The sequence below is a fragment of the Sturnira hondurensis genome, unplaced genomic scaffold (genome assembly GCF_014824575.4).
Source record: "Sturnira hondurensis isolate 20B ecotype Veracruz unplaced genomic scaffold, ASM1482457v3 Scaffold0021795, whole genome shotgun sequence".
NCBI lineage: Eukaryota > Metazoa > Chordata > Mammalia > Chiroptera > Phyllostomidae > Sturnira > Sturnira hondurensis.
The window spans coordinates 5,590,511-5,608,827 of NW_028094426.1; the positions used below are offsets into that span (position 1 = coordinate 5,590,511).

At 35.7% G+C, this 18,317-nt stretch overlaps 1 protein-coding gene across 6 annotated transcripts in view; it reads left to right on the forward strand.

Moving 5' to 3' along the window:
- The window catches only part of ABCC9 (ATP binding cassette subfamily C member 9), a 119,885-nt gene that overhangs the window by 16,629 nt on the left and 84,939 nt on the right, over positions 1-18,317 (forward strand). For all 6 annotated transcript variants that reach the window (XM_037033969.1, XM_037033970.1, XM_037033973.1 and 3 more), the window contains exons 6-13: positions 3,967-4,133; positions 5,169-5,411; positions 7,697-7,891; positions 10,297-10,449; positions 10,963-11,118; positions 13,009-13,143; positions 15,572-15,734; positions 18,214-18,254. In XM_037033969.1, the coding sequence (XP_036889864.1) occupies positions 3,967-4,133; positions 5,169-5,411; positions 7,697-7,891; positions 10,297-10,449; positions 10,963-11,118; positions 13,009-13,143; positions 15,572-15,734; positions 18,214-18,254 (1,253 nt within the window). The remainder of the gene's footprint in view (positions 1-3,966; positions 4,134-5,168; positions 5,412-7,696; positions 7,892-10,296; positions 10,450-10,962; positions 11,119-13,008; positions 13,144-15,571; positions 15,735-18,213; positions 18,255-18,317) is intronic.

Genomic DNA, 18,317 nt, shown 5'->3' on the forward strand with positions numbered 1-18,317 from the left:
CGAGATAATTTTATTTCTTCCTTAAATGTTTGGTAGAATTCACCAATGAAGTCACCTGGGCCTATACCTTTAACTAGGGGAGGATTTTAAATTATAAATTTATTTATTAGATAGTCCCTTCAGAGAATCTATTTTATCTCATTTCAATGTTGGTAAGTTATAGTTTTCAATAAATGTTTTTATAGTTTTCAATGAACATTTTTACAATTTTGAAATACAAATTTCAAATATCTAAGTTTTTTATTTACTGTCATAAAGTGGTTTAAGGTATTCCCTGATTTTCTTTTTAAGTACCTACTATATGTAGTGATAACTCTTCTTTCATTCCTAGGATTAGTAGTTTGTGTTTCTCTGTTCCTGATCATTCCAGCAAGAGCCTTAGCAATTTTCCTGACCTTTTAAAAATATTAACCTTGTTGGCTTTGTTGTTTCTTAAAAATTTTCTCTATTATTTGTTTTCTATCTTATTGCTTTCTATTCTTACCTCTGTTGTTTTCATCGTTTTCTTTATTTGGTTTATTTTTCTTCTTCTATCTTTTAAAATGGAAACACAGAATATTGGTTTTAGACTTGTCTTTTTTCCCTAAAATAAATATTCAAAGTTATTACTTTTTCTCCAAGTATTGCTCTAGTAGCTATTCTTAAAATTTTAATATGAAGTATTTTCATTATAATTTTACTTTAAATATTTTATAACTTTCCTAGTGATTTATTCTTTGGTATGTAGTTAATTAGAAATGCACTGTTTAAATTACAACTATTTGGAGACTTCTAGATACCTTGCTATGTGCAAAAACTGAAAGGTTATGTCCATTATCTGTGTGCCTGGTGTTCGCACTCTGTACTATCCTCTCCTCTTAAGTGTGAGTGGGACTCGTGATTTAATTCTGGCCAATAAGTTATGGCAAAGAGGGTAGCACCAAATCTGTTGAGACTGCAGCCCTATCCACATATCGATTGCAGCCTGAATCCATAGAAACTCTTGACCCATGGAAATTGTGAGATAATAAACATGCGTCGTTTTGGCCTGGTACTGGCATAAAAACAGGCACATAGACCAATGGAATAGAACAGAGAGGCCAGAAATAAACCCAAATCTCTACAGTCAATTAATGTTCGACAAAGGGGTCAATAACATAAAATGGAGTAAAGATAGCCTCTTCAACAAATGGTGTTGGGAGAACTGGACAGCTACATGCAAAAAAATGAAACTCGAGCACCAACTTACACCATACACCAAAATAAATTCAAGGTGGATAAAAGACTTATAAGCTGTGAAACCATTAAAGCCCTAGAGGAGAACATTGGCAGGAAAATCTCAGATATTCCACCCAGCAATATTTTTACTGATATGTCCCCTAGAGCAAGGGACATAAAGGAAAGAATAAGCAAATGGGATCTCATCAAAATTAAAAGCTTCTGCATGGCTAAGGAAAATAGTATCAAGATAAAAAGAGAAGCAACTGTATGGGAAAACATATTTGCCAATGATACCTCAGACAAAGGTTTAATCTCCAAAATATACAAAGAACTCACACGACTCCACTCAGAGAAGATGAGCAACCCAATTAAAAAATGGGCAAAGGACTGGAACAGACACTTCTCCAAGGAAGACATACAGAGGATCCAGAGACATGTGAAAAGATGCTTGATATCACTAGCTATCAGACAGATGCAAATTCAAACCACAATGAGATACCACTTTACACCAGTCAGAATGGCTATGATAAACAAAGAAACAAACAAGTGTTGGAGAGGTTGTGGTGGAAGGGGGATCCTAGTTCACTGTTGGTGGGATTGCAGACTGGTACAACCACTATGGAAAACAGTATGGAACTTTCTAAGAAAACTAAAAATGAACGTGCCTTTTGACCCAGCAATTCCACTATTAGGAGTATATCCTAAGAACCCTGAAACACCAATTCAAAAGAACCTACGCACCCTGATGTTCATAGCAGCACAATTCACGATAGCCAAGAGTTGGAAGCAACCTAGATGCCCATCAGTAAATGACTGGATCAAAAAGCTATGGTACATTTACACAATGGAATTCTATGCTGCAGAAAGGAAGAAGGAGCTCCTACCTTTTGCAACATCATGGATGGAATTGGAGAACATTATATTGAGTGAAATAAGCCAGGTGGTGAAAGACAAATACCATATGATCTCACCTTTAACAGGAATCTAAACAACAAAACAAACAAGCAAGCAAAATATGACCAATGACACTCAAATACGGAACAGACTGACAGGGTCCAGAGTGGAGAGGGGAGAGAATCACAGGGGAAAAGGGGAGGGATTCACATGAATAAATATAAAGGACACATGGACAATAATTAAGGGTGGGGGGTGGAAATGGGAGGGAGGCGGGGAGCACTGGGGGGGCAGGGCTGGGAATATAAAACAGAAAACTGCACTTGAATAAGAATTAAATTAAAAAACAGTTTTGCAATAAATAAACCTTATTTAAAAAATGAAAAATAAACATGCATTGTTTTAACTTACTAAGTCTGTCATCATTTGATAAGCAGCAACAGAAAATACATTTATTATTCTGACTCTTAGTTTAATTTCATTGTTATCAGAGAACATACTCTATACGACTTCTGTATTTTAAATTTGTTGCTCCTTGTTTTCTGAAGATATAGTCTGTACCCCTACTGTGTGCGCTTAATAAGAATACATATTCTGAAGATTTGGGGTGTATTTTTATAAGATTAAATGTCAATTTTATAAATACTTTAAGTTCAGTGTGGTTGATGGTGTTCAGATTGTTCAAGTCTTTATTAGGCCTATGTGAATTTTAGTTGTCTAATTCTTAAAAATTGACGCATTTGTCATTATTTAAAAATTTTTTTATTTCTAATAGTACTCTTTGTCTTGAAGTCTACATTATCTGACAATAATAAAACTACCCCAGATTTTTAATACTTTACTGTATTTTTTTCTTCTACTTATATTCCATCTGTTTATTTATATTTAAGGTGAATCTCTCAGCATATAGTAATTTGGCCTGCTTTACTTTTTTTCAAAATCCATTTGACAATCTCCATACTTTAAGCTAAAAAAAAAGGATATACGATGAGCTTGTATGACAATTTAGTTCTTTTTCACTGAGGAAGATGTGATTATCCATAAACATTCTGGCTTTGATAAGTGTTGTCCAAACTGGGTTATCTCGTATGTGTCTACATTTCTTCTTTCTCATCCTGTATTCATTTGTACTGACCTTTATGCAAACTTCAAAGTGTACTGAATTCATGACAACAGATTTCTAGGAACATCTCTGCTTTCCCCTTTGTTTGCTGCAGAATTCTCGCTGTGGTTGTGAGATGGTGTAGATCTCTAAGCTTCTGACTGACTGCTTACAGGCAGGGTTTGATGTGTAGGGTTGTTGTTCTCTGTGCCCAGTGGTTGCACGTGGGGTTTTAAACCATTTTGAGGGAGAAGAGTCACTAATTGAGTGCTGATTTGTAAAGCAGGAAACCTATTACATAGCTACATGATTCTACAATAATTCCAGGGTTGCACTGTTAGACATATCCCTGGAAGTTGAAACACACTTACCTATTGGTTAGGTTACACAAATACCAACTTGTGAATTCTTCATATAATGAAGGCTTTAAAAAAAAGCAAGACCAGAAGACCAAGTCCATTCTGAAGTCTACAGAATTACGCGTAAGTTCTGGAATGCTCTCCTTTTCTGTGTCTCCTGTGTCTGTGCATCTATCACATACAATCAGAGTGGAAGCACTAACATTTCAAAGTCATTACCATACCTACAGTTCAAGACTTCCAAAGTGTGCTAAAGCATAAATGTTTTCTTAATAAATAAAATGATCTGGAAATAGAATATTGAAACTTGTCTTCTGTTATTAAAAAGCATTATATTTATACTGACATTTCAGTGAAGTTTAAAAACATATCAGTGAAAGATTGCATCTTTTTTCTTTTTCTTTTTTTCAGCTCTATTCCTGTATTGGGTAATGGCCTTTATTACAAAAACCATAAAACTGGTCAAGTACTGGCAGTCTGGTTGGGGAGTGTCAGATCTGCGCTTCTGCATCACGGGCATAATGGTCATCTTGAACGGACTCCTGATGGCCGTGGAGATCAACGTCATTCGGGTCAGGGTAGGCATCTGATGATGCTGTGTTTAGTTCCTGGAACTCAAGATTCTGATATTAAAGGTCATAGTCAGCTAGAAATCATTAGTACTTAACACATGTATGTCATCTCTGTGTACAAATAGAAATCTGAATTAATTGCTAAGTTTCAGGCCATTAATGTTCCAGAAATCTTAATTTGACCCTGGAATCTATGTATTCATTCACAAATATTGATCGGATGCCTGTTATGCATTAAACACTATGATTAGTTCAAATTGTATATGAAATTGTTTTCATCAGAAGTTTCAGAAGTTCCATCATCCACGAGTGATTCCAAACAAGCCTGGGTTAATCAAACTACTGTATTATCAGAAATCTCAAACTGAAAAGAAGATTATATAATCCAACTTGTTCATTTTACAGATGCAAAAACTTTTATAGAGATAATTCTTGGTATATATCCAAGTACATGGTCAAGACTCATATCTAATCTGTGATTACAAATCTACTGTACTTTTCACCACATAATTCTTCCAGTTGTGTTGTATGACACTGTAGTGGTTGATTTTCCAATACTCGTTTTCTATCAGAGCACTTTCAATGTGCACTGAATGGTAAGACACATGCTGCAATAAATAGTGGAGAACAGTCAGTTAACATTAGCCTGACCACAAATGCTAACAGAACAACTGAACAGTAGTGCTGATAACACATTTTAAAAATCTAAAGAATGTAAAAATCTTAATTTAGTTGAATTTACACAGGATATCACAAATCATTGATTTTTAGTAATGGTTATCTTTTAAAAGGATAATTGAGTTTTTAGAAGTAGTCCCCAGTGGATTAAATGCAAAATTCTGGAATTAAATTAGTTAATTTATTCACAACAAAAGGGAAATGTTTTAAAGAATATTTCAGAAATGGGTGGAAAGAGGTATGAACAGACAAATTTTGGTCCCCTGAAATGAACATGTAGAAAGGTTAAAATTTTATTTGTAATATATGAAAAAGAATCAGGTTGATCAGGTTAAAAATTCTGTGGAATTTTTCTTGCCACAGAGATATGTTTTCTTCATGAATCCTCAGAAAGTAAAGCCTCCCGAAGACCTCCAGGATCTGGGTGTGAGGTTTCTGCAACCGTTTGTGAATTTACTGTCGAAAGCAACGTACTGGTGGATGAACACACTTATCATATCTGCTCACAGAAAGCCTATTGATCTGAAGGCAATTGGAAAGTTACCAATAGCAATGAGGGCAGTAACAAATTACGTTTGCCTGAAAGATGCCTATGAAGAACAAAAGGTAACATAATATCTGTACACTTTATGTTGCTAATTGTAGAGGATGGGGCTATTAAAAATAAGGGTGCTAAGCATAAAGCATCTGTATGGTTAAGGAAGAGCAGATTTTTCTCTCCCTGTCTTTCCCTGGGCTGCTGAGAACACAAACCAGAAACACAGTGTGGGGCAGAAGTAGGTTTATGTTGTGAGTACATGAAAGAGTTTATTCTTGTACTATTGTTCCTTAATTATTACATTGGATCCCATACGAACAATTGTAAAACTGTTTTTGCCCCATCCTCTATGTTGTGTTAGTTGCCCCACCAGTGCATGAGCAGGGGTAGAGAGAGCCCTCTTGGCTCTGGGACCAAGTGAAAGTAAGAATTAAATCCAATGGTAGTGTACGTATAGTTCTTGTTACCATAGAATGTTAACAATGCATGGGATTGTTATGTTTCTTTTAGATTATATCCACTAGCAACTGACTTTTAAGAGACTAAAATCCTTTAGTTATTAACTAAAATTTGGACCTTGAATTTCAAACTTAGGAACCTAAATCAAATAAAGGGGCATCTTCTACCTACTCCGTACTTCATACCAAGCTATATGTCAGCCAAAATTGGTTTCCTCTGCTACTTTTCTGAGTATTTATAATTGCTTTAAAAATATAAACGAGAGTCTTTAGATCTTTTCAATTTGTCTTGTTTTCATTCTGTATGCTATCCACAGTAGTAGATGTATTTTATATTGCAATCATCTACAGATTTGATTGTAATTAAAAATAAGAGTAACAATATGGAATTGCCTCAGAAAACTAAAAATGAAACTGCCTTTTGACCTGGCCATTTCACTGCTGGGATTATACCCTAAGAACCCTGAAACACCAAGTCAAAGGAATTGGGGTACCTATGTACCCCAATGTTCATAGCAGCACAATTTACAATAACCAAGTACTGGAAGCAATCAGTAAATGATTGGATTTAAAAAACTATGGTACATTTATACAGTGGAATACTGTGCAGCAGAAAGAAAGAAGGAACTCCTACCCTTTGCTACAACATGGATGGATCTGGAGAGCATTATGCTAAGTGAGATAAGCCAGGCTGTGAAAGACAAATGCCATATGATCTCACCTATAAGTGGAACCTAAACAACATTACAAATAAGCAAGCAAAATATAACCAGAGACATTGAAATAAAGAACAAACTGACAGTAACCAGAGGGGAGGTGGGAGGGGATAATGGGGGGAAAGGGGAAGGGGTTTTCAGGAACACGTAGAAAGGACACATGGACAAAACCAAAGCGGGGTAGGATTGAGAGTGGAGGTGGGGATGGCTGGGGTGGGGTGAGTGGTTGGAGAGAAAATGGAGACAACTGTATTGGAACAACAATAAAAAAATATGAGTATTCACAACTGGAAGGGAGCAGAGTATGGAGAATTGGTTGTAGAGTTTTTGGCTGTTCGAATTAAGATCAACCAACATTTATGGTAAATGATGAAAATAACCTCTGTGTGGGGTCAAAAATGTGTATTATGAAATTAATATTTCAGGAAATGGTTACTACAAGTGACCTTGAGTCATCTCTTTGCTTGTACCTCTGGGAAAAAGTATTGCATAATATTTTTTTAAACTACTGTACTAAAGTAAAGATTAACAATATGGCCTAAGCATAGCTTAAGTTTTTTAGTACTCTTATAACACAGATTAGCTTGAAGTTGGTGTGTTAATACCTTTATAAAAAGCTTAAACAATAATCAATTATTTATCTAACAGGAAATGAATATGAAACACAATTGAACTCCATTGCATTGAGCTAGCTTCTTTGCCAGAGTGAAAAAACTTTGTTCACCTTTTCTCTGAGATGTACGTAGTTATGATGACTGTTTAGCTCTTAAACTCTGTTCAACAAATGACTACAGATGTGTGGAACCATGAGTTGGCTTAAGTTATTTGATATATTCATAACAACCCTATAGTTACCAAATCAAAAGGAATCAAAATTATTTTAGCCTTTAGAATTTGGGGTGGTATTTTGACAACTAAAAATATTACAATGTCTAAAAACTGGCCTGGTTGCTCTTTATTCTATTTCATTAAAATGCATTAAGTAACATAGAATGCCAGAATAGAGAATTGTGAATGCTATACTGAAAGAGACCCATTAGCAGTTATTTATAAACCTTTAAAACATCATCAAAAATACCAGAAGAAATTTCCATGGTGGCTCAGATTAATTGCTTTCCTAGTCATTTTATTTTGGTTGATCTGGGATTTTGTCTTGTTTGCTTTGTTTTGTTTTTTCAGAAAAAAGTAGCAGATCATCCAAACCGGACTCCATCTATATGGCTAGCAATGTACAGAGCTTTTGGGCGACCAATTCTACTGAGTAGCACATTCCGTTATCTCGCTGACTTACTGGGTTTTGCTGGACCTCTCTGTATTTCTGGAATAGTGCAGCGTGTGAATGAAACTCAGAATGGGACAAATAACACAACAGGAGTAAGTTTGTGGTGCTTTTGAAAGGAAGAGTTTCATTATAATTGTTACGTTTTTATTGGATTTATCGGGATGACATTGGTTATCAGGTGCACATTTTAGGAATACATCATCTGTACACTGTATTGTGTGCTCACCACCCCAAGTCAAGTCTCTGTCTATCACCATTTATCCCCCTTGTACCTTCCCCTACCTCCCCCCCTTTTCTCCCCACTCTGACAATCATCACCCTGTTGTCCATGTCCATGAGCTTTTTCTCTTTTAATTTTTTTCTCTATCCCTCTACTACCCTACTCAGCTCCCCAGCCCCAACAGCCTCCTCTCTTAGTTTGTCCCTAGTTTGCTTGCAGTGGAATACTATTCAGCCATTAAAAAGAAGAAAATTTTACCCTTTTTGACAGCATGGATGGACCTAGAGAACCTTATGATAAGAGAAATAGGCAAGTCAGAGAAAGAAAAATACCATATGATTTCACTCATATGTGGAATCTAATGAACACAGTATTACTTTTTATTAATGCAGTTTTATGAGCAGTAAAAGCAGGCTTAGGTATAAAGAATTGAATGCTTTTTAAAAATGAAAACAGTAATTGTAGAGAATATATTGTGTTTGTGTATTAATTGAATGAATCTGGTCAACAAAATCTTGTCTCAGTTTCAGAGCCTATAAAAATGTAATAAGCATTTACTGTGTGCCAGAAATTATGCTTGGAAATTTCACACTGGTTATTTTGTTTTGTCTTTATAGCAATCCTTTAAAGAATCTGCATGCATGAGTACATGGGGGGTGGTGTTTGAGTCACTTCTTTAGAGACCTGTAACTGAGAATGTTACCAATATGATTTTAATATGTGCATTACCTTTTTCTAGTATATTAAAGCCATCCCGATTCACAATGTTAAGGGCCAGTCACATTATGATGTCTTTGTTAGATATTAGGTTACTATTTTGCGGGCTACTTAGTATAAGATATTTGCTGTTATAAATTTATAATCTTATATCCTCTGTTCTTAATAAAGTATACATCACGAATTTCCTGTCTTAGAAAAATTTTCTTTTTTCTAAGATGATTTAATTTCCCTAGTTTCATAGATAGAAATGTTAGTACAGATGCATCGATTTTCCTTTTCAGGTTTCTCAATCGGATTTCTTTCTACTCTCTCAGTCTGATTTCCTATCATTTTTTTTACCTATTGAAATGTTATGCATTTGCAAACCCTGCAGTAAATGTTGCCTTCTCAGGGAAACTTCTTTTGATTGTCCTCGTTGGAATTTGACTTTCCTGTAACACACTGTTTAATTCCTGTTGGCACTTACCGTAAATGTTATTTATAATGAAGCATGTTATTTATGGCTACGCTTGTCTCTCTCTGTTGAAAGCTTTTTAAACAGAATGACTGTGGACAGTTCATATTTGTGACCACAACACTTAGTCCAGTTCCTTGCATACAACAGTGTTCAACTATTGATATTATTAAGTGAAGCAGATATTTGCACTTTTGTGATGTTATCCTTACTGCCTAATTACATACAGATATTTAAATTTCACATAAAACTCTTCTGTCATCCCTCTCCATTATGTATATTAGCCACTCATTTGTCTGAGGAGGAACAGAATTTACAAATTTTATGTCTCCCCATGAAAAAAAGGGACCAGAAGTAGAATTTAATGGATCTAAATCATAAGAAATGAGGAGTGTTCATTCCGACATGATGTACTTATTTGAGCACTTATTTTCCTTCACTTCTAAGATACGAATTATTATATGCCATTGTTACAAACAAAAAACAATGAATTTTACTAAGTCATATTCCTACTAAGACAACTGTTTTCCCAAGTTTGTTTTTTTTATCACTGGAAACATCATGTGAGTAAAATCAATAGCCAAGTTATGTATTTTATACTTTATTTCCTTAATATAAATGAACATATATGAAAATCAGAAACAGTCAACTCCGTAGAATTATTTTTAAATAATAAGGTTGCAGAAATTGTATTTTTGTTCCATTGGTCTTGCTGACCAAATGTCAGTTTTGTGGTTTTTACTTCTAAGTGAGTCTAAATTAACTTCTATTACTACCCATATTACTAAGGTAGAATATATCCTTCCAGAAATGTACTCAAATTTTTTAAAAAATAAAAATACCCTTTTTTTCTACCATCAGGCATTTCCAGCAATGGTAATGATCAGTTCAGGATTTTATGCATTGAACTGATTTCTATTTGTTTCTGCGGACATTGTGAAGAAAACCTCAAATTATGTTTTTGTAGCTCATTCCACTGATATACTATAAAGATACTGAGTTTTTAGTTTTAAAAATCATGTATCATTTAATAAATGCAAAGTACAACTGGTATATGAAAAGACCAATTTTAATTTGTGTCTTTTTTTTTCTTTCGGGACAAGTATTCAGAAACCCTGTCATCGAAGGAATTTCTTGAAAATGCTTATGTTCTAGCAGTTCTTCTTTTCTTGGCCCTTATTCTGCAAAGGACATTTTTGCAGGCTTCATACTACGTAACCATAGAGACCGGAATTAACCTCCGAGGAGCTCTGCTGGTATGTACAAGCTTTGTGTACATATGATCGTTGGTTCTTTAAAATGCTGTATACCAGCCAGTGAAGAAAGGGTAGTTGGCTTTGGTTTTGGCTTTGCATTTCATTTTCACGCTGATGTTATAACATCAACACTTCTAGGACCTACTTAATAAAAGAAACATAGAGCTAATTGATAAACCTACTGAATTAAAAATAACTTTTAAGTAATATATTAAGAAAAATGTTTTGAAACCTTGCATTTACTTATCTCTGTTTCTGTCTGTTCTACACCTTATGTTTAAATTTGAATGTTTTGATTGTATCACTAGAAAAAATAAGTTTGTATTTAGTTGAGAATGGAAGTAAATATGCTAAAATGGAAATAACAGTTGACTTAAGATGGCATTACAGGTTTCTTTCCTTTCTAAAACATTTTTAAATGTTATTGTTTTAATGAAAATAAATGCATATAGTGTCGATTATTAAATTTAGAGCTTCAAATATATTTTCTTTTCTTTCTTTTCTTTTTTGCAGGCCATGATATACAATAAAATCCTTAGGCTTTCTACATCTAATTTATCCATGGGTGAGATGACCTTGGGACAGATTAATAACTTGGTTGCCATTGAAACCAATCAGCTCATGTGGTTCTTGTTCCTGTGTCCCAATCTATGGGCTATGCCTGTTCAGGTAGATCAATATAAGTAAGACTCTCATTTATAGAGGAAATCACACAAAAGGAGTATAAGATACTTACCTCAGTAAAGGGTGTACTTTTTGAATGTGCAAATGTTACACCTTTCTAGTAGAGAAGGAAGCTGAGACTCAGAAATTCTGTGACAGAGGTTAAGAAAAAAGGGATTTAGAATTATATTTATTGCTCTAGTTTAAATATCTGCTCTCCCCCTTTTTTGCATGTGTTTAACCCCTCAAAACATTTGTTTCTTTACTTGTCAAATGCAAATGATAATAGCCTCTGCCTCACAGAGCTGTTGGAATAGTCAATACTAAATAAGTTAATATGTGTAAAGCTTTTAGCACAGTGCCTAACATTTCGTGGGCTCTCAGGGATTGTAAGTTATTATTGTTGCCCAAATTTATGCAAGTCACAGAGCCGAGGCTCGATCCCTTTCATTTTGACCAATTCCCCCGTAGTATTTCTACACTAGAGCAGTTACTTTAACCCATTGCATAGTTTCAATAGTTTATGTATTGTAAAATGCCAAACTTCATAAGGTAGTGGAAACACTAACAAGCTGTAGGGCTCTTTAGCTATTTCTGATGAAAAATCAGCATTTTAGTAAAGACACAGGTTTTTTTCCCACTCATTGGGTAAAAAATGGCAAAAGAAATGAATTCAGTATTTTCCACTTTGTGATACTGAATTTTTTAATTATTTCAAGTTTTGCACCCCGTAAATGAAGATTATACTGTAGATCTTACTCAATAGTCTGTCATCTATATCCCTGTGTACCCTATTTACTAAGGTACAATAAAGAAGATATGGTAGTTTTTATATTTAATGTTTGCCTTTTTACTTTCCAATGGAAACGCAAGTCAAATAAAAGTGTGTATCATACACAATGCTTGGCACAATGTAAGATATCAAATATGTTTTATTTCACCTTAGCAAGATGTACTTATACCTGGGTCAACTAGGTACCTTCCTATGTGGTATAATTTAGTGCACCAAAAATCCCAGGGTACATCTGAATGACCGCATGGTAGGTGACTTTAAGGAAATGTTTAATTTGATTGGGATCCCCCAAGAACTGAATTGGTTAGGCAGTTAATGTATGCCACTGCTTCTAGAAGGCCACAATAAGCTGCTCTCCTTGACATGTTTGGCGTGAGTTAAATGCTTTAACTACATGGGTACAGTTCATTAGGTAACATTTTGAGCCATGCTGAGCTGAACTACTGGGAACAGTTTTTCAGAAAAAAAAAAAGGAAGAAGAAGAAAGTGATAAGCCAGAGAATGTAGGCTAAGTCAGTCTGCCCTTGGTTTTAGCAACTAAACTTAAAAAGGGCAGTGAGATAAGGTGGGGTACAAACTTGGGCATCTTCCATTTTAACTAGGTGGTGGCTTCTTCTTATTACATGATTTCCAGGGTCACTGAGGAGGGGAGGAGCTCCCATTATTCCAAACAACCGTCCTGTACTCACATTATAAAGCTGCCCTTACTTTCCCTCTTCCTCCCCTTGGAAATCTAGTACACTTCCAAGAGAATAAGGAATATCAAATTTATGGTGACTGACAACATTTTCAAGAAAAGCTTCATGTTCTTTCAGAAATTTAAAGACTGCTTTAGAAGGCCAGAAGTATTATGGGACAGCTATGCAACTTCATACAGTAAAGTGGTTTGACACTGGTTGTACAGATCATCATACTAAAAATAAATTTCTACTACATAGCTTTCCCCACATAAATCATAGTAAAACGCATTGCCACAGCTGAGTTGACTTCTAAATAAACTTAGTATAATAACAAAGAAATACTTTCACTTTAAAGTTACTCCTTTCACACAGTGGTCCCCACACCCCCATTAATTTTCCCTTTTCCCTGTGTTTCCTCCCCAGATCATAATGGGAGTGATTCTGCTCTATAATTTACTGGGGTCGAGCGCATTAGTCGGTGCAGCTGTCATTGTGCTCCTTGCGCCAATTCAGTACTTCATTGCCACGAAGTTGGCCGAGGCTCAGAAGAGCACTCTTGTAAGTACCGTCTTTGGGAACTGTCATTAGGAAAATCTCATGCTGTTTTATTTTTAAATTGTAGGAAATGAATACATACCACTTGGGATTATTTGGAAATCATTGTATTTTATTTCAGTTTTTACGCAGTGAATATGTATATTCCGTATTACCAAGTAATTTTTTTATATGGTTTGAAAGTTAAGACCTGATGATTTTAGACCCAAAATACCAAAATCACAGTTCCTGACATTTGTAAGTGCCATGTAGTAATGAGGCTTTGGATCTCCTAGATCACTTGCTTAGAGAACACACTTCAGTGTGCTTTGAGGCCATTGGATGTCAGTTATAGACATGGAGACATGCAGCAAGAGGCAAACAAAGGATCAGGTTTAGTGCCTCTGAAAGTCAGTTTCCAGAGGGTTGAATCAAACCACATGATGATCCGTGGAGTTACATTGAAATGTTTCAGTGGCAGCTGCTCTGGCCAAGTATGTTCATGGTCAACCTAGCAAGCAGGTAAAATCCAAATCATTGACTCTTTCTTGGTTCCAATATGCCATCAAAGCATTTTATTTGAACAGGACTTGGTATCTTTTAAATAAATATTTGCAAATAATAAAATTGTTGACAGTGTGCTTAGAAATAAAGTTTGAATAAATATGATCAAGGTTGTCTATCTGTAAATCAGGCATAAAATGTAAGGATATTGTCACTCATGGCATTGTTTCCCAAGGTGCCATTTGACTGACTAGTGAGTTGCATGTCACACAGGTGATTTCTATCCCTTGTTGTCCTGCTGCTTCTGCTGAGGTTATTCATTATTTTTGTCTGAGCCTTCCACCCTCTACCTCAGGACATGAATACAGAAGGGAGTGAAAGAGGGTGCGAAGGGCAGGCAATACCACCCTCAGACACTCGCACTTAGCCTTTCACACAGCTTTCATTTACTCATGAGCAGTCATTTGATAGGCATTGAAGACCCTGGAAAGACAAAAGGATGAATAAAAAAGGAGGCTATTCTCACCCTGGCTGGTGTAGCTCAGTGGATTGAGCGCAGGCCTGCAATCCACACGATCGTGGTTCGATTCCCAGCCATGGCACATGCCTGGGTTGCAGGCCAGTTCCCAGCAGGGGACTCACGAGAGGCAACCATACATTGATATTTCTCTCCTTCCCTTCCCCTCTAAAGATAAATAAATAAAAAATTTAAAAAAAGAAGGCTATTTGCTTCTTTTGCTTCCTTCCAGCTACCTTTTGTCATTTTACAGCCCCTTTGATAGATCATATTGTACCCTACTGGTCATTCTCAGTGAATATTTGGAGGTAGAAGAAGCCGAANTCATTTGATAGGCATTGAAGACCCTGGAAAGACAAAAGGATGAATAAAAAAGGAGGCTATTCTCACCCTGGCTGGTGTAGCTCAGTGGATTGAGCGCAGGCCTGCAATCCACACGATCGTGGTTCGATTCCCAGCCATGGCACATGCCTGGGTTGCAGGCCAGTTCCCAGCAGGGGACTCACGAGAGGCAACCATACATTGATATTTCTCTCCTTCCCTTCCCCTCTAAAGATAAATAAATAAAATTTTTTAAAAAAGAAGGCTATTTGCTTCTTTTGCTTCCTTCCAGCTACCTTTTGTCATTTTACAGCCCCTTTGATAGTTCATAGATCATATTGTACCCTACTGGTCATTCTCAGTGAATATTTGGAGGTAGAAGAAGCCGAAACAATGGACCAAATTGAGACTCTTGTATCCGCAACAAATCTCTTTACAGCTATTCGAGATGGGTAGTAATCAGTAAATCTAATGTGGGCCTTAAACAAGAACTTATTTAAAAAGTACTGTGTAGAAATCTCTTGAAGTTAAAAGTGATAGGCTTAGTTTCCATAATTGTATTGTGAAGACACAATGTGAACACACACAACACTGTATCCTCACATTCCCGAATGAGAAGCAAACAAACTTTTCTTAAATTCATTGTTTCTCATCTAAGTATGGGAGCTGTTGCTGAGAGGAGAATGAAATGATTTAGATATTGAAAGGAAGCCTTTGGAGTTCTCATTATCACTTTCCTAAATATATATACATACACATATTGTATATGTATGTGTATACATATTGATATATACACATACATATACAACCAGAAGAGAGTCAAGAAAATCATGTCAAACTAAAGAAACTGCTTTAATTTAAACCAAAGCAACAGATACGTGAAAGTTTTCAGGTGGGAAGAAAGTTGAGGTCATCTCATTCAACTCTTCATTTTAAAGTGGGAGCTGAAGCCCGAGAGTTCACTGCTTCCAGGTGTTTCATAGCTGTGATAATTAGTGGGAGAATCATGCAGCAATCAAGGTAACCATCATCCCTGTCTGTCACATGGCCCTGCTTCTTTGATCCATTTGGATGTGGCTTGCATTGTGTTTTTATTTTGTTGTTTTATAGGATTATTCCACTGAGAGACTGAAGAAAACAAATGAAATCTTGAAAGGCATCAAACTTCTAAAGTTGTATGCCTGGGAGCACATCTTTTGCAAAAGTGTGGAAGAAACGAGAATGAAAGAGCTATCCAGTCTCAAAACCTTTGCGCTTTATACATCACTCTCCAGTAAGTTGCATTTGCTCTAAGGACTACCAAAAAATAAAGATAAAAATACATGGTCTATTTAGTTTTAAGCAAGACATTCTAGTCATTAGAGGAAGCCCCTTTATTTTCTATGTATGTGCTGTCCAATAGCTACTGGCCCCGCGAGGCAATTAAAATTAAAGAGTAAAGTTAGCACAGACTTAGAGTCAAGTAGACCTGAATTTGATTCTTTACAGGTTGTTGTCTTTTGCCACATTACTTTACATCTGAAATCCTGTATTTCTTCATCTGTAAGGTGGGGATGGTGATGGTAGTGGTACTACCAGTGATACAGGTGATTGAATCCCTCTTATCAGTTACAGTTGGGATGAGGTTTTTCAGTAAAAATATGTATGTATAAATTCATTTGATTGTATTTACTATTAACCACCTTATTCCCAAAGATCTTTAAAAATTATCTGCAGTTGTCTTGCCTTACTCTTTGGAGCTTATGATGTTATATTTTCTGAAAGATTGTATTTGAAATGCCATTTTTGAATATTGAGGAGAAATAAATGTCAACATTTCTAAGTGAAAGAAGCCAAAGTACATTCATGTAAAACCTTCTTTTCTGATACATTTTCAAGAACTTTTACATACAGAGCACATTTATCCTCAACTCTAATTTTTCAAAAATGATTATTGCAAAAATTTTTTCTGAAAGTGACACTAAATACTTTCAAGAATGAATTTGTTAGTACAATTATTATGAACTTAGCCAAAATACTGCCATTAATATTTGATTTGGTTTTGTTTATCTCTATTGTTCCCAAGACACTTAACAACTTACAGTTTTGGAGGTTTATATATTGTTTCCTCTTTAATTCTACACTAGTTTTTAGAGATAATAAACACTTCTTTTGTGAAATGATGCAGAGGAAATATTTGGTGTGTATAGCTCATGATTCTATCCCTAATGCTATAGAAAGGAAATGGGAATTTGTGCACCAGTACTAATACGGTGTGCACCACTACTAATACGGTGTCAGAATGCTAGAAATGAAATGATGATTATCCACTTGCATATATAATAGAGCTTAAAGCTGGTCGCCCCCACAAAACATTTCTCTCCACAATGGATTGAAATTCTCATAGGGAGGATAGATGCAGCCAGAAATAATGATATGAATGATGATGAAACTACTACTACTATTGCTCCCAACAACAAAAATATATTCAGATACTCAACCAATTATTGCCATGAGTAAGTCTACATATATCATCTCATTTAATCCTCACAATGACCCAATAATTTAGGTTCTATTAACTCCATTTTAGAAATTTAGAGGTTGAGTAGAAGAGAGCTTAAGTAACCTGAACTTCTGCCTAATCATCCAGCTACTAAAAAGCCGGGGTGGGTTGTTAACCCAGTTTGTCCTCAGACGTGAGATTTGGGGGACATACAAGGTCATAATAGCAGGAGGGAAGAAGTCACAAAGGTAAAAGTACACAATGACGTACTTATGATAGGCAGCAGAAATTCATGAGTCACGGGTGGAATGTTCCAGTTGGACCATTTTCAAGTTTTATGATTTGGGTAGCTACTGTGTTCTTGGTGGTTAAGAGCTTGAACAAAGCCACATCTGGACCTGCAAAAGTGCCACCTGATTCTGTGCTCAGTGGCAGGGAATGTTTATGCGACTGGATCATGAGAGCCGGCCATGATTTTGGGGGTGACACTCTCTCCGGAGTGTCAAGAAAACCAGGTTTTAGTTCTCATTCTGCCATTGTCTGGCTCTGTGAACAATAACTCATTTTAATCCTTTGGTCCTCAGCCCTTAAAATGCTGTGCTTTGTAAAAAATATAATTACGAATCATCAACTTGGCTTCTCATTTTTACTACAACTTCCAAATCCTAGTATTTTAGCCCAGAGTGTGAGTTTTTTCTTGTTTCAGCTATGCTTACCACGCTTCCCAAACGATAGTGCAGTGTGTTACTGGAGAGATAGTGAAGTAAGCAGAGGGTCCAGGGTACAAAGTCATTTTCTTAAGCAAAATTTCACTGACTGAACATTAATGTCACTGTTGAAGGAGAACTTGAAGTGATGTCAAATTCTAGTTTTTAATCTGTATAATAACCTAATTTTCATATATTTTTGTTAGCTTTGTAAACCAAACAAAATGCAGATTGTAAATACTCTCAACATTTGTTAAATTCCAATGTTTTACATCATTCAGGGGTTATTGTATGTGAATTTTGCTCTGTAACAAATCACAACAAATAATTTTTTCAATAAGGAAAAACATTTTCTGGTGAAGACTAATGGGTAGGAGCTCATACAACTGCAAACAAGAAAATACCCACTGGGAAGTGTTTATAGACTCCAGACAAGATGTTATTTAATGCACTTGGTCCTGCCTGTCCTCAAGAAAAGTTAAAGTGATAATAGATGATTAATTAAAGTTACTGAGAATGTTTTACAGTTTGGTGAAACTAATGTATTGCATTTCTTTCCACAGTCTTCATGAATGCAGCGATTCCCATAGCAGCCGTTCTTGCTGTAAGGCACTTTTTCTTCCTTTTAGACATGGGACGAAGTCAGTGTTCAGAAATGATTTATGAA